The sequence below is a fragment of the Amblyomma maculatum genome, chromosome 3, assembly GCF_055883805.1.
Source record: "Amblyomma maculatum isolate TAMU_Amacu chromosome 3, ASM5588380v1, whole genome shotgun sequence".
NCBI classification, from domain to species: Eukaryota; Metazoa; Arthropoda; class Arachnida; order Ixodida; family Ixodidae; genus Amblyomma; species Amblyomma maculatum.
In genome coordinates, this window is record NC_139346.1 from 134800962 (window position 1) to 134817762 (window position 16801).

Here is a 16801-nt window from a genome sequence, read left to right on the forward strand (position 1 = left end):
ATCTGGCCCGGCTTGATCGGCGGCGAACTGCCGCTTGCGGCCGGCGACACGACGCTGGGCTAGCTGGGCGGCTGTTCACAAGGTTTGCCGCGGCGAAATCTCTCCATGTGGGCGGGCACCTCAACGGCAGTTTGGGAAACTTTTGAATTTGATATTTGCTTTCTTTCCTTAATTTTTCAGGCTTCTTTCCGTATAACTCCTGCTCGTCTCAATAATTAAAGACCAGACTGCAGGAATTTGGCAAACTACTATACTTCGTCTAACAAGATATCTGCAGCACCGCGAAAGGCAGAGGAACCCTTATAATTGTGTTCCTAAGTGCCTCTCGTCCCTGCGCTCCTACTGTCACCCCCGTCGATTTCGGGGGCGAGAGGCGCATAGGAGCGCAATTGACTATTGTAGTGCGCGTGATCCTGATTGGACCGGGGTGCCTCCACCCTTCGCAGTGCTGTAAACATCTTGTGAGGCGAAAGGGTTGCTGAGTGTGTCTGTCTTTTACAGAGAAAACCTTTAATGGCTCATGCTCGCGGCCACGATCGTGTCCTTCCGCCCGTAACGCGTTTGATGGCGTCGTCAGTGGTGTATTATGTGGTACCTTGAAATTAATGATGACATAATCAGTATATGTAGTATGTCGTAACATAAAATAAATGATGATGCCATCAGTGATGTAGTATGTCGAGCCTTGAAATTAATGATAACGTCATCAGTGGTGTACTATGTCAAAACTTGAAATTCATGACGTCAACAGTGCCGTAGTATGTCGTACTTCGAAATAAACGGTGTCATCAGCTGTGCACGTCGTACCTTAAAATTAATGACGTTATCAGGGGTGCAGTGTGCCGTGCCTTTAAAGTTTTGACGTCATCAGTGATGTAGTATATCGTGCCTTAAAATTAATGATGGCGTCATCAGTGGTTTAGTATGTCGTACCTTGAAATTAATGACGTAATCAGTGGTGTACAATGTCGTAGCTTTAATTAAATGATGACGACATAGCCGAAACTGACGTCATGATGACATCACGACTGGTCGTGACGTCACAAGGCGATTCATGAATATACGAAGCTGACCACGAGTGCAGTAAAACGTGTTCACCAGACTGGATCTGGTAAGCGGAGACTCATTAAACGGACTTAAATGGACTCATTAAACTTAAATGGACATAGACAGACTCATTAAAACGGAATCATGGCAAACGGAGACTCACGGGAACCCATAAACGGATACGCTCGGTAGTTAAAGAAACTTTAAAAGCTGACATAAGCTCGCTTGTATTAATAAAATAAAGCAATATAAAGGCAAACATGTTGCCTTCACTAAAACTCGACTTAGAAAAACAAACAATAATACATGATGTACCGCTACCAGCACCGTACTTAACAGCAGGCTCCAGCAACGCCAAAGCACCTTTTAAAACGTGGGTGAATAACATTCACTTCAAAACTCTGATCACAAACTCATTCTTTGTCTGGTCGTCCATAGTGGGAATTGGGTCGCAGGAGAAAGTGTTACAGCTTTAAAATGCAATTTTCCCAGCAATAAATCAATCCCTTTTGTACACACGTAAAAAAAAAAAATATTTTATTTTAGTTCGAAGCAACAACTGGATGAGTAGTTCTCAGTGTCCCTTCGAAATTGCTAAACGACGTAGATGCTCCGGAACTGTTCAAGCTGGTGTGAGTACTCGAGTCACCGAAACGTATTTCTTTACTGGCTGTTATGTGCTCTTGAATCAGAATTACGTATTGAGGTTTTTGTGGTTTGTGGTTTGTGATGTTTAACGTCCCAAAGCGACTCAGGCTATGAGAGATGTTGTAGTGGAGGACTCCAGAAATTTGGACCACCTGGGGTTCTTTCACGTGCACTGACATCGTACAGCACACGGGCGCCTTGCTTTTCGCCTTCACCGAAAAGCGGCCGCCGAGGCCGGCATTCGATCCCGCATCCTTGGAAACAGTAGTCGAGCGCCGTAACCACTGCGCCACCCCGGCGGGGTGTATTGAGGTTTTTAGTTCTTTTCTTGAGCCCTCATTTGTGCTGTTTTCTGCAGGCTAAACTGAGACGAAAATAAATTATTCTGTGATGCTTTAAAAAAGGACACAATTGAAAAAGAAATGGAGGTTGTGATCCAACTAGTGTGAATTTCGCTAGAGTTACTCTTAGAAATTCTAGGGAGCACAATGTATCACGAAAGTGCGATGAGGTGATAGCGTCTGTTACGAGGTGGTCCGAAGCTCTCCACTACCGGTACCTCTTTCTCTCTTTTTTTTTTCACTCCCACCTTCCTCTTCTTTACGCTTAGTCACGCGGAGAATTGTGACAGATAGTGCGCCTTTTCTTTCCTGTAAACTAATTTGAAACGCCGCTGATGCCTGCTGTACTGCGTCTGCTTCTATATGCTGTGTGGTGCGGCGTTCGACGAAGCTCCTCGGCCTGCTTCTGCACAGCCCCGAATACCTCCGGCATTTGAAAATTCATGTGGTTCGTGAATTATTTCATCTTTGACTCAAATTTCATGAGGTTCTCTACCTTCTTTTCTAGTGCTTCGATGGGATCTACGTTATTAATTTTGCGTTTAACCAGGGGCTGTAGGGACGCCTCAGTGGCTTTAGCTTGCGCTGGAACAAAAGCGAAATTCATCATTAAGCGACGGTAAGACTGCCATTTAAAATTTTGGAAAAGCCAGGATGTCGCCGGAGGCGGCAAAGATCCTTAGGCAACAACCACTGAACAGGAAAATTCAGATAATCTGGATACCCGCGCACGCTGCCGTCCCTGGAAACGAGGCGGCCCAGGAGCTAGCTCGAGCACTCTACTTCCGGGCAGACATGGGACCCCCACGACGACTAGGGTAACGAGGAGCGGTTGCTAAATTATGGGGAAATAAGCAACCAAGGACCTTAAAGATTACAGACCAATCAGCTTACTGTCTGTTACGTATAAGGTATTTGCTAAGATAATCGCTAATAGAATCAGGACAACCTTAGACTGCAATCAAGCGAAGGATCAAGCAAGATTTCGGAAACGGTACTCTACTATCGATCATATCCATACCATCAACCAGGTGATAGAAAAATGTTCGGAGTATAACCAGCCCTTATAATAGCATTCCTTAAATATGAAAAAGCATTTGACTCAGTAGAAACCTCGGCGGTGATGTAGGTATTGCGAAATCTGGAGGTAGACGAGCCGTACGTGAAAGTGCTGGAAGATATTTATTGCCAAGCCCAATACTTGCGTCTCATCAAGACCTCCACCGGTCGCCATATCCTGGAACTGGACCCTCTTTCATATACCTCGCCCCCTCCACCGAGACCTTCTCATCAAGCCCCTCCCTCGCAACATGCACCCCCAGTATAACGAGCAACGCCGCCGAGCCCGAGCTAAGTTCAGTTCAGTTCAGTTTAGTCGTTCAGTCGTGTCCGAGTCTTCGTGACCCTATAGACCATGACACGCCCCCGAGCTAAGGCGCTCCACAAATACTACGGCTCCGAAACTGACGCCGTATGGGTGGACGCCTCATGCACGAATGAGGGAGCGGTACTGGCCATATCACCAATTCCTTCCTGCAACCTCTTGCTACTGTCCTCCCCTCGGCCACCTTCTCAGAGGCAGCCGAGGCTGAGGCAGATAAAACTTTATTCACAATAAGTGGGAGGAATAGGGGAAGTCAGCTAGCGTGCCGCAGGCCGTGGAGACTTTTGGCAACGCCGGCCCGTTCGACGGCCTTGAACTGAATGTCAGGGTCATCGCTGGACCTTAACTTGTCCCAAGCTTCTTTAGAGGGATCAGGCAAGAGTTCTGAGGGAGGCTTATGGGCTTTGCACGCCCAGATCATATGCTCGAAGTTGTCTTTCTCCCCGCAAAACGGCAGAAGGGATTCATATCCTCATTTATGCATTTTGATAAGCATTTTGGATTGGGGAGGGTCCCCGTCTGTAGCTGTCTCCATATTACTTGTTGTTGTCTGGTCAGTGTTTTATGGGGTGGTGGGAGTGTTCTTCTCATTGCTTTGTAATGTGCAGTGAGTTCGTGGTATGATACGGCTGGCTCACCGAAGAGGCAGCCGAGGAAGCAGCCATCGCCTACGTGCTTGCACACACGGAAGCACGCTACATAATTTCTGACTCTAAGACTGCGATACTAAATTTGCGCGTGGTACAGTTCACGTTTCTGCGTGCAGCATACTGAGCTCGTCCGCCGCCGACCCGCCCCGCTATGTGGAGCTGATATAGGTGCCTGCGCACTCCGGGAATCCCGGTAACGAGGCCGCCAATGCGTTAGCCCGAGGTTCTTTAAACCGGGAGCCGGAATTCACGCGTGATCGCACGCACTCCTTCAGTGAGCTAACTCAGGCCTATCGAGCCGAGCGACTTCTCTATCCCCCCCCTCACCCATCTCCAGATAACTATACCACCAGACGCACTGGCGACGACTCAAGACGCGCACCCTCCCGTCCCCTTATAGTATGTCTCGCTACCACCACACCCTCACCGATCCCTCCTGCACCCTTTGCAACAATCCCATCGCCACCCTCGCCCCCATCCTGTTCCAATGCCCTGCAGATCCTCCCCCGCGGGGTCTGAGCACCTTACCATCTGGAAGGATTGGGAGACCCTCCTGCACTCTGAGGACCCGGTTCGGCAGAAGATCGCCACAGACTGGGCTGCTCACGTCATGAGCCATAGGAATTGAAACGTTTGAGTGTAGTGGGGCATGCATGCCCTAAACTCCTCTTTTTATTAATTAAGTTATTACTACTACTATATATATATTGTAAAACAGGTATTGGGCTCTGATATGTTCAGCGCCTATTGCTGAAGAGAACGACGACAAGAATGTTCAACGCGCGTGACGGGCAGGAAAGAAAACGACAACGAAGCTCGCTTCGACGCTCATACGTGTGCTGACACGTCTCACGACTGATCGCAGAACGTTCTATTGACTGTTGACGACGTATCGCCCTGCTCAAGGTCTTCTACAACAAGTGGTGGAGGTGCCAGCAATCCCCTCAACCTGGAGCTTCGCAGCCGAGCTTTGCCTACCACTTCCGCGATGCCTGAGACCGCCAGCCAACCGCCAACCCCATCGCCTGTCATCTGTCCCGGTGCAGCGCGTCAGCGCGACCCAGCCATCTTCAGCGGCACCGATGACACAGATGTAGAAGACTGGTTGGCGTCGTATGAACGCGTAAGTGCGTACAAGTGGGACGACACCGTGAAGCTCACAAACGTCATTTTCTATTTGAGCGACGTTGCCAATCTATGGCTTCACAACCATGAGAGTGACATTTCTACCTGGACGGCTCTCAAGACAAGCCTGACCGAAGTTTTTGGCCGTCCCGCCATACGTAAGCTTCGCGCCAAGCAACGCTTGCAAAGTCGGGCACAACAAACCGGCGAAAACTTCACCAGTTTCATAGAAGATGTCGTAGACCTCTGCAAGCGCGTAAACCCTACCATGAGCGAAGCCGAGAAGATCGGACACATTATGCAAGGCATTGACGATGACGCCTTCCATATGCTCGTCGCCAAAAACCCCCAAACTGTGTCCGACGTTATCAACTTCTGCCAAAGCTTCGATGAGCTGCGCAAGAGGCGGCTTTCCACACGACGTGCTGGCCTTCAGCAGGCCACTCTTTCCAGCTTGGCTCTCTCCGGGGACGGTGCCCAGGACCAGCAGTCGATAATTCAGCAAATTCAACAGTTTGTTCGTGAGGAAGTCGCACGCCAGCTTTTCTTGTCCACCTTCACTTGCCCGCCAGCACCTGCGCCTGCGCCGCCGCTCACTCCCACTCTTCAGCGTGTCATACAAGAGCAGGTCGCTGAGGTTCTGCCTTCACCTCCTCAGCAGCCGTTGGTGGCGGCTCCTCTCACGTACGCTGATGTTTTGGTGCGGCCACCACCCCCTGTGTACAGCCGGCCTCCCCTCCTATACGAGCCTCAGGGACGCCAGCAAAATGAGCAACCTACAATCCCCCTTATCGTCCGGTTCTCCGCCGTCGACCACAGCCACACCCTTCCAACCCCTGGCGCACACAAGACAACCGACCTATCTGCTACGCCTGTGGAGTCGCCGGCCATGTGGCTCGTTTGTGCCGCAATCGTGGCCCTCGTCCCTACGACTATACACGTGAGCCGATGTACAATCTTCCTCCGTCCCCCTCGCCTGTGTTCCCTGAGCCTCCTCCGCAGTCCTCTTCAAGTTACGATCGCCGCTCCCCCGCTCGCCTTCTACTGGCCGTCGTTCCCGATCTCCGATGCTCCGCCGCCAATCAGCCGTTAACACGGAAAACTAACAGCCGAAGTTCCGGAGGCAAGAACGCCGCTTCCTGCAATTTCTCTTCGCACAGCCAGCGCTCAGGACATTCGACCATTAGCCGCCTGCACCGCCCGCCTCGTCATCGACGACGTTCAATACACAATAGAATTCCTCGTCCTCGCCCGCTCATCACACGACGTTATCCTTGGTTGAGACTTCCTCTCCAATCATAACGCCATAATAGACTGCGCCCGTGCTCAACTTGAGTTATCACCCCTCAGTGACACTTTTTTCGACACACTCGCTGCTGCTGCCGCTACCGTGCACGTCGCAGAGGACACCGACGTTCCGCCTTTCTCCTTAGTGCTTGTGCCTCTTTATTGTGCTGCTCTTTCCGACGCCACTGTTATCTACACACCTTCGTTACGATGCGCTGACCAAAAATCTGTGTTGTTGCCCCATACTGTGCTGACAATTTTTCGCAACTCAAGTGCTATTTTTGTTTGTAACCCGTGCCCCTGCCCTACCACTTTACTTCGTGGCCAGTCACTGGGTAGTGTTGCTTTGCTCGATTCCACGCCCACCTATCCCTTACCTAGCCCACCTAGGGCGCTGATGTGAAGGCCGGCGATATCATCGTCGGCCTTCATATCAGCGCCATAACACCTATTCCTGTCGCCACTCCTCATCCCTCAAAGTTTTCCACCGGTCCATCGACGCTGGCTTGACGCCCTTACAACGAGCCCAGCATGTCGCCATCCTACAACGTTTCGCGGCTTCGTTCGACTCCCAGCAACATTCGTTGGGACGCACAACTACCGTTGCTCACCGTATTGATACCGGCACCCATTCTCCTTTGCGCCAGCGTCCGTACCGTGTTTCAGCCGCCGAGCGCCGCATTATTGACGAACAGGTGACCGACATGCTCCAGCGCAACGTGATCCAACCGTCGCACAGCCCTTGGGCGTCTCCGTCGTCCTGGTCAAGAAAAAAGACTGTTCCATCCGATTCTGTATAGATTACCGCCGACTGAACAAGATCACACGCAAGGACGTTTATCCTCTCCCTCGTATCGACGACGCCCTTGACTGCCTGCAGGGAGCTGAGGTCTTTTAGTCAATAGACCTGCGTTCCGGCTACTGGCAGGTGCCGAATGCAGAGGCCGATCGCCCAAAAACCGCTTTCGTCACACCCGATGGGCTCTATGAGTTTAATGTCATGCCATTAGGACTGTGCAATGTCCCTGCCACATTCGAACGCATGATGGCCGACAACCTACTCAGAGGGCTCAAATGGCACACTTGCCTTTGTTACCTTGACGACGTTGCCATCCTTTCCCCAGAATTTCCGTCTCACCTCCAGCGCCTTGAGACAGTTCTGCAATGCCTGACCGACGCTGGCCTCCAATTAAATTTAAAGAATTGCCGTTTCGGAGCACGGCAGCTAACCATACTCGGACATGTCGTCTCCAAGGATGGCGTTCTTCCCGATCCGGCAAAATTACGCACTGTGGCAGAATTTCCCAAGCCAACTAATGTGAAAGAACTCCGCAGCTTCGTCGGCCTCTGCTCGTACTTCCGCCGCTTCGTTCGCAATTTCGCCACAATCATCAACCCTCTCACCAAGCTTCTGTCCAGCCACGATCTTTCAGCCTGGTCTCCGCACTGTGATGATGCCTTCGCGACACTCCGCCACCTTCTGACGACTCCGCCAATCCTGCGTCATTTCGACCATTTTCCCCCATGGAAATCCACATTGATGCCAGCGGCGTCGGCCTAGGCGCAGTACTCGCTCAGCGGAAGTCTGGCTTTGATGAGTACGTTGTCGTTTACGCAAGTCGGACCCTAACAAAAGCTGAAGCAAACTATTCCGTCACCGAGAAAGAGTGTCTCGCTATTCTCTGGGCAATAGCAAAATTTCGCCCCTACTTGTATGGCCGTTCTTTTGATGTCGTCACCGATCATCACTCCCTCTGCTGGCTGTCTTCTTTGAAAGATCCTTCTGGTCGACTGGCCCGCGGGCTCTGAGGCTCCAAGTATACGACATTAACGTCACCTATCGCTCTGGCCGTAAACATGCCGATGCTGATGCTCTCTCACGTTCTCCCTTGCCGTCTGAAGACACTCCTGCTATATCCGCTCTACATCCCACCGACATGCCCACCGATATGACTTCCGAGCAACGCAAAGACGCATGGATCGCTTCACTCCTGGATTTTTTATCTGGCCGCGCTTCACGACCTCCTTGTCGCGCTCTCCGTCGCCAGTCTCACCATTTCGCCATCAGAGATGAGCTCCTCTACCGTAGGAATTACCTTCCGGATGGTAGAAAGTGGCTGCTTGTAATTCCGACCCATCTACGCTCCGTGATTTGCTCCCATTACCACGACGATCCCCAGTATGCCCACGCCGGCTTATTGAAAACCTTCACATCGCCTGCGACAGCGGTACTACTGGCGTGGGATGTACCGTTATGTTCGTCGGTTCGTCCGGTCCTGCCAAGAGTGTAAGCGCCGAAAACACCCACCTCGTCAACCCGCCGCTCCTCTGCAGCCGCTGACCTGCCCAGCTCAGCCCTTTGAGCGTGTTGGAATAGACCTATACGGCCCGCTTCCTAGCACATCAACAGGCAATCGCTGGATCATCGTTGCAATCGATCATCTCACACGCTACGCCGAAACGGCGCCTTTGACATCTGCTACAGCCCAAGACATTGTCTTCTTCATCTTCCATCACATAATTCTTCGCCACGGGGCTCCCAAAGAATTGCTGAGTGACAGAGGTCCCACTTTCCTTTCTGAAGTTGTCGAAGATGTTCTTAGAGAATGCAAAATTGTTCACCGCGCCAGCTCCGCGTACCATCCGCGAACAAATGGAATGGTTGAGCGTTTTAACCTCACCATGGGCGACATGCTAGCAATGTATGTCGCTTCCGACCACTCCAACTGGGACCGCGTTCTTCCATTCGTCACATTCGCTTATAACTCTGCCATATAAGCAACCACCGGTTTCTCGCCATGCTTCCTCCTGCACGGTCGTGAGCCCTCTTGTACCATGGACACTATTCTCCCTTAACGACCGGATTCTTCCGAATTCACGACTGTTTCACAAGCTGCAACTTATGCCGAAGAATGCCGCCAGCTTGCCCGGTCCCTCACTTCTCACGCCCAGCAACAGCAGAAAACCACCCGAGATCAATCTGCACTTCTTCCTACTTACCGTACAGACTCTTTGGTCTGGCTATGGGTGTCTTCCTCCAGTCCCGGCCTTTCATCCAAACTTCTGAGCAAGTATCAGGGCCCCTACCGTATTGTCAAGCAAACATCCCCCGTCAACTACCTCATCGAACCCCTTACGCCATCCGCTGACCACCATCGCCGAAATCGTGAAATAGTACACAGTAACCGCCTGAAACCTTACTACGATCCGGCCATCGTCACATCGCCATGAGCCGCCAGGATGGCGTCTTTTCGCCCGGGGGAAGTTGTAAAACAGGTATTGGGCTCTGATATAATCTACGCCTATTGCTGAAGAGAACGACGACAAGCATATTCAACGCGGTTGACGGGCAGGAAAGAAAACGACAACAAAGCTCGCTTCGACGCTCGTACGTGTGCTGACACGTCTCACGACTGATCGCAGAACGTTCTATTGACTGTTGACGACGTACCGCCCTGCTCAAGGTCTTCTACAACAATATATATATATATATATATATATATATATATATATATATATATATAATGGCTACACAGCAACCATAGTTCTGCATAAAGAAAGTAACAAAATTCCCATAAAGAAAGGTGTTAGGCAAGGAGACATGATCTCCCCAGTACTATTCACAGCTTGCTTAGACGAAGTATTCAGAGACTTGGAATGGGAGCAGTTAGGGATAAGGGTAGATGGAGTATACGCTAATAATCTGCGATTTGCTGATGACATTGCCTTGCTAAGTAACTCAAAAGATGAACTGCAAAGAATGATTGGTCACCTAGAGAGGAAAAGTGGGAAGGTAGGGTTGAAAATCAATATGCAGAAGACTAACGTAATGTTCAACAGCCTCAGGAAGGAACAGCAGTTTACGAGGTGGTCGAAATTTCCGGAGTCCTCCTCTACGGCGTCTCCCATAGCCTGAGTCGCTTTGGGACGTTAAACCCCACAAGCCAAACCAACCAACGTTTGGTAGCGAAGCACTGGTAGTAGCAGGCGAATACGTCTGCTAAGGACGGGTAGTAATCTCAGATTCGGACCATGAAAAAGAAATAACAATAAGAATAAGATTGAGATGGAGCGCATTTGGCAAGTACTTACAGATTATGACTAGCAGCTTACCGGCATCGCTCAAGAGGAAAGTATACAACAGTTGTATCTTACCTGTACTCATCTATGGGGCTGAAACGTGGAGGCTAACCAAGATGGTTCTACTTAAGTTGAGGACAACGCAGAGGGCTATATGGAACGAAAAATGGTAGGGGTAACCATTGTTTGGGGTAACATTAAGAGATAGGAAGCGTGCAGAGTGGGTAAGAGAAATAATTATAGTTACTGACATTCTAGTGAAAATCAAGAAGAAATGGGCAGGGCAGGACATGCGCGAAGAGAGGATAACTGATGGTCGCTTAGGGTAACAAACTGGAATCCAAGGGAAGGAAAGCGTAGCGTAGCAGGGGGCGGCAGAAAGTTAGATGGGCGGAGGTTAAGAAGTTCGCAGGGTCCAGCGGATGCAGCTAGCACATAACCGTGTTAATTGGAAAATATGGGAGAGACCTTCGCCCTGCAGTGGGTATAATCAGGCTTATGATGATGATGAATCAACCATTATCGATTGGCACGTAGGAGGTAACCCATCTGACCCAAAACTGAATAACAAAGAAGCTGCTGCATGGAGGCGCTTGCAAACTAATACATTCATGAATCCAGTCTTGGAGTACCATGTGTACCCCGAGACGAGAGACCATGATAGACGTATTGATTGTGGGGCGAGAGGGACCCTTGAATACATGATATGGGAATGCCCGCACTCTCCCAGGGTGAGACAAAATATAGTTAGAAGAGAGAACTGGGAGACCCTGCTGCAAAGCTTGGACCCTGAGCTCCAAAGGAACATTGTCCACCTGGCGGAGAAGGCTGCCATGGGCCAAAGCCTGCCAGCCAGCCTTTAACGCGGCAACTCCCGTATCCCAAGCCTACGTGCCTGTGGCAGGGGTGATCGGCTTCTTCTGGTGGAAAATAGTTTTTCAGTCAATCAAAATCGAGGAAGCTACAAATGAAAGGCGCCGCAATGGGCGCCTGGATGAAACAGCCAGCCGGGGTCAGCTTCGTATATGCGTGAATCGCCTGGTGACGTCATCGGCAGTATTGATGGCATGGCCAGATATGACGTCATGATGATGTTACGGCCGATGACGTCACAATATGATTACGCCATAGTTACAGTCGTCTCTCATTACTCATGCCTTATTAGGCATTACTCAGACTAACCTGTACCCGTTAGTGACTAGTTAGCAATTAGTACTGGTTAGTGACTAGTCAAGATACGACGTATAGCGCTACTGATGACCTCATCGTAATTTCTGCACCACTGATGACGTCATCAAACTAAAGCGTTATGGGCGGACGGACGGACATGATCTTGGCCGCGAGCTTGAGCCATTAAAGGCTTTAGCCTATAAATCATAATGAATTACTGACACTACGGACTGCGATCGCAGACGCTCGCGTCCAGTACCTGAGCCTTCAGAAGCAGAACTCCTGGAGCAGCAGCAGCCGGAAAGACGACGCCACCGCGGAGCCCACCAAAGGTGAGCGCGGCCTATGTGCCAAGGCAAAAACCAGCTACAGGGAAATGGGGGCAAGGTGGGGCATAATAGGAACCCGCGGATCCCACACAAGCAGCTCACGGAGCCCAGTTTGAAAACGCTTGTGGACGTAATTTATTTATTTTCAAAAAACAAACGATGCCCGTCGGCAGAAGTTAGTGACTGGCATTCGGCGCAAAAACTGCAAGTGCAGCGTGCATACTCACGCATACTCTTAGTATTCGGTATCTTTTGCATCGAAAATACGAGCTTTTTTTCTAAAGTGACACACGCCTACCGGGCTTGATAGTTTAGACATATCGTTTCTAAACTATTGCGGCCTGAACGCCACGCATGGCATGCGGGACAAGAATAGAGACGCACAAACTGACGCCTGTACTCGCATCTGCACTAGTCTGCCAAGAAGGCAAAGGTACTTACAGCTATGTATTTCCAGCCTGAGCCACGGAGCTCTGCGTTTTCGTCACAGGGCGGGTGTCTCGCCTGGGGGACTCGGCGTCGCCGCCCCGACTCGAGGGAATCGGACTGCCGGCTGCAGCCACTCCGGACGCGGGTCACCGTTCAGCGCTGCGGCGCTCCCAGCGCCTCCGCCAGCAGCCGGCCCCGACGGAGCCGTCGTTCGGCGACGGCCATGGAGGACAAGCGCCCGCCGGCCTTCACGCCATGCAGTGCGCCGACGAGTCTTGCGAGAGCGAGAGTAAGCTGCACCCAGCTCTCTGCAATTGAGCAAACTTTGGCGAGAGTATACTGTTCAGTAGATACGGGCCATTATTATGCGTGTTCGGTGTTGGTGGTAGTGGCTTATTATAAAATAATCAAAAAGAAGGAAAAGTGTTGCCTGCCGCGGCAACTGGTATCTCAAATCTGAAACACCTGAGCGGCGGCAGGCGGGAAAGAAAAGGTAAAAGGGAGAGGATAGCCAGGTGAAGTACAGAGGGGAGCGATAGGAATAAAGGACAGTGGGAGCTTTGTACCTTATTTACAAAATACAAAAAGGACAATGAGTACGCGTCACTCACGCGCAAGTGTCCGAGCACTGTCCAAATATACCTGCGCGCGAGCGGCCACTGTAATCGTTTATAATATAGTAGACATGAGTGTATAAACATAGCCGCGCGCAAGTAATGTCCTATCGCAAACAGATCGCTCTCGCGACGCAATGCAAAAGCTGCCGGTAGCACAAGGTAGAACAAGGTAGCACGCGTGGAGCGTTCGGGTCACGCATGTACTATCTGGCGAAGAGCAAGCGGGACTTCAAGCCCGCCTGCTCGATGAACGCACAGAGGCTCACCATGCATTGTCTTGTCACGGGTTCGCGCACTACCTCGCGGCCATATAGGAGCGTCTCGGTGCTGTCCGGGATGACTCCAAGCGCCTTAACGCCGCGGGCATCTCGCGACGTGGCTCTGCTGATGCGGTACAGCGAAGCAGCATGTGCTCCAATGTTTCCACTGCACTGCAATCATCACACACGTCGTTTGACGAAAGTCCTGAGTGCTACCTCTATTTTCACTGCGAAGGCAGCCTCTGACGAAAAATACCAGCGGCGTCGTCGACAAGACAGTGAAAGCGCTAAGCAAAATACTACTGCCATTCGATTACATGAACGCCTCTCAATTTAATAATAATAATAATAATAATAATAATAATAATAATAATAATAATAATAATAATAATAATAATAATAATAATAATTGGTTCACAGGAAGGGAAAGGCGCAGTATCTGTCACACGTTCTCTGTGGACACCTAAACCGCGCCGTAAGGGAAGGGATGAGGGTGGGAGTGAAAGTGGAAAGAGAGAAAGGGGAGCCGTAGTGGAGGGCTACGGAGTAATTTCGACCACCTGGGGATATTTAACGTGCTCAGTTTTTTTATGGTGATCTTTTCGTTACATAATCATAAAAATAAAGCATAATACCCTAACAGTAAATTACCTCTGTTTACTTGAACAAATGATGCCTGTCTCCATCTCAGGCTTTGGGGATGCGCTCCATTTTGAGAATTCGGTGAATATCTTAGCCAATCGCTGATTTTGCCAACAATATCCTCTGAAACTGTGTCGAATTTCATCATTGAGGTGCCTATATTTCTGCTCTGCTTTTGAAGCGCGATGCTCTTGGTTTCTTTGGTCCTTTTTATCTTCACAACTATTATTTTGCTTCTAACACAACGTGCTGTATTCCTTACGGATGCTAAAAATGGCAAAAGAAGAGCATTGTTTGCACAAAATAGGGGAAACAAAAGCGCATCGCGTGTGTGTCCTGCAGTTCAAGGCACGAGAGGATGGGACCTCGCCTCAGCACTATAGCTCGCTGCCGGCCAGCGGCCGAGTTTGGGTATCGCTCTCTGCCCAGGAATCGGAGGAGCAATTGGGAATGGCAGGGGGGGGGGGGGGGGGGGGGTGATTAGTGTGCCATTTTAAGACTATATGGAGGAGAACAAAGACGTCACTCCGACAGTCATTAAAATGTGCCTGTCTGGCTTGGCTTGTGGGGTTTAACGTCCCAAAGCGACTCAGGCTATGAGAAACGCCGCAGTGGAAGACTCCGGAAATTTCGACCACCTGGGGTTCTTTAACGTGCACTGACATTGCACAGCACACGGGCGTCTTGCTTTTCGCCTCCATCGAAAAGCGGCTGCCGAGGCCTGGACTCGATCCCGCATCTTTCGGCAGATCGAAAAGCGGCTGCCGAGGCCTGGACTCGATCCCGCATCTTTCGGCAGTGGTCAAACGCCGTAACCACTGCGCCATCTCGGCGGGGTTGAAATGTGTCAGTTTTGATAGAACTGAAATAGCAAACCTGGGATGCGGTTAGCGCCCGCAGTCGTAGCTGCTAGAACTATAATGATGGTCTAAAAGAAAATTATAATCTGGTGAACTTGTGTGGAACAGCCAGTTGTTTGAAATGCTATAAGCAGTATATATATGCAGCGTTTTCTCTTTGCAAAGATAATAAATTGGAAAATGCATTGATTTACGCCCCTTGAACTGTACCCAGATAACCTTTCAAGTTAACAGGATGCACACTCGACGAGCACTGATGAGCGCAGCAGGTGAATACGCTGAAATGAAATGCAGCCGCCTCAACATCGAAATAGAATGACAGTAGTGCAGTCCGATATTAGATGTGTGCTTTAAATAGTAATACAGATGCAATAGTTGCTCAATGTATGGGCTTGATTTTCGTCCTATAATACACTGTCATCGCGTCATAGCTAGGTTATTTTGAGATGCCTGGTCTTAGAAATGCTTCCAACTCGCTTCTTTCTGGAATGCAATAACCCAAAAGGATCGTGACGGGCCTTGTCTTTGACTTCTGTTACTCCATATATTAGCGACATTTAGACAGGCCTTTGTATCGCAGAATCCTTAAAAAGTAACAGGAGTGTGCGTTTCCCATATGTCTTGCCATCTATCTGAAGAAAAAGCAAAATGCCCTGTCATGCCTTTCCATTGCTATGTTCATGCTCTCGCTCTCTGCGCCTATGCAGCGTCGTACATGAAGCACCTGTTCAGCTCGGCGCGGGACCCGTGCAGCGACTTCTACGAGTTCGTGTGCAGCAGTTGGCAGGCACAGAACGCGCTGCCGCCCAACCGACGGCGCTGGGCGGTGCAGGACCTGCTCGTGCAGAAGGTCGAGGGCGCTGTCTACTGGTTCCTCGAAGGTGCGGTCGCCACGGGGGCACAGCGTATCGCTTTGCGGTCTCGCCCCTCAAGTCATAGGAGGGAGATGGATTTGATGTGGCATGTGTAGCGTACATCGAAGATCAGGTCGCATAAACGCTTTTGCCAAGACTAGCCTCCTGGTCTTTGCTACATGTTCGATTCCGGGCAGCATGTATAATGTAGGCCTTCCTGTCAAAACTGGAAGCCCTTCAATTCGCTTTGCAGACTTGGCTTCCTTTTAGCAGCCTTGTACATGCATGTCATGTGCATGAGTATCTTACCGAATGAGATATCCCAATCATTCCAATCTTCCTCATCGCCGGAGGAGAGGGAGGGTGATGAAATATTTGGTCAAACTGGCAAATGCTGTGTATGACCCGGGGCACTATATGACTGGAAGCTCATCGCGATATTTTTACTGACCACAGACTCACCAGCACTCCACCTTATGAGAAACCAATCTGCAAACTTATTTGCAGCGATGCTCAAGGGCGTAGATTTCATTATTTATTCTCATTGCACCTCACACTGCCGCCCGTATACAGCCACACATGATATTGATGGTGCCCCTTCTCTCTTGCATTTGTCGGCGTCAGACCTCTACCTGATAGCGGTTTCCTGCTCCTATAACCCACCCCAACAAGTACAAGAATGTGGATCGCAGATAGTGCGTTTTCCGCTTCCCGCGCTAAGAAGCCGTTAGCATGAGCCATGACGCAATTCATTAAAGCTATGCGGTGCTTCTTCTGTAGGAGGTGTACATCGTGATCATTTCAAGTGACGTTTTTAGACAAATAACCCCCCCCCCCACACCGATGTAGTTACCCATTTATACAATTAACGTAAATAACACCCACTCAAAACGAAATTTTGGATAATGCGATAAATGCACACCTTTAACTGACATGAATAGGAGCTTTCGCCAACTTCAGTAAAATCGTATTCCTAATACTGTCGCATCGCGGACCGGAAGTAATAAACCAAGAGGATTCGCGCCACTTAGCACCATTTTCAAACGTGTCCACACATTTTCAGGCCGAATTTTGACCG

At 50.1% G+C, this 16801-nt stretch overlaps 1 protein-coding gene across 1 annotated transcript in view; it reads left to right on the top strand.

Moving 5' to 3' along the window:
- Positions 1-15576: 15576 nt before the first annotated feature.
- LOC146196122 (neprilysin-1-like) overlaps positions 15577-16801 on the top strand; it is a 40609-nt gene continuing 39384 nt past the window's right edge. Inside the window, exon 1 of the mRNA XM_084596327.1 lies at positions 15577-15750. Coding sequence (XP_084452453.1) covers positions 15585-15750 — 166 coding nt within the window. The 5' untranslated portion in view covers positions 15577-15584. The remainder of the gene's footprint in view (positions 15751-16801) is intronic.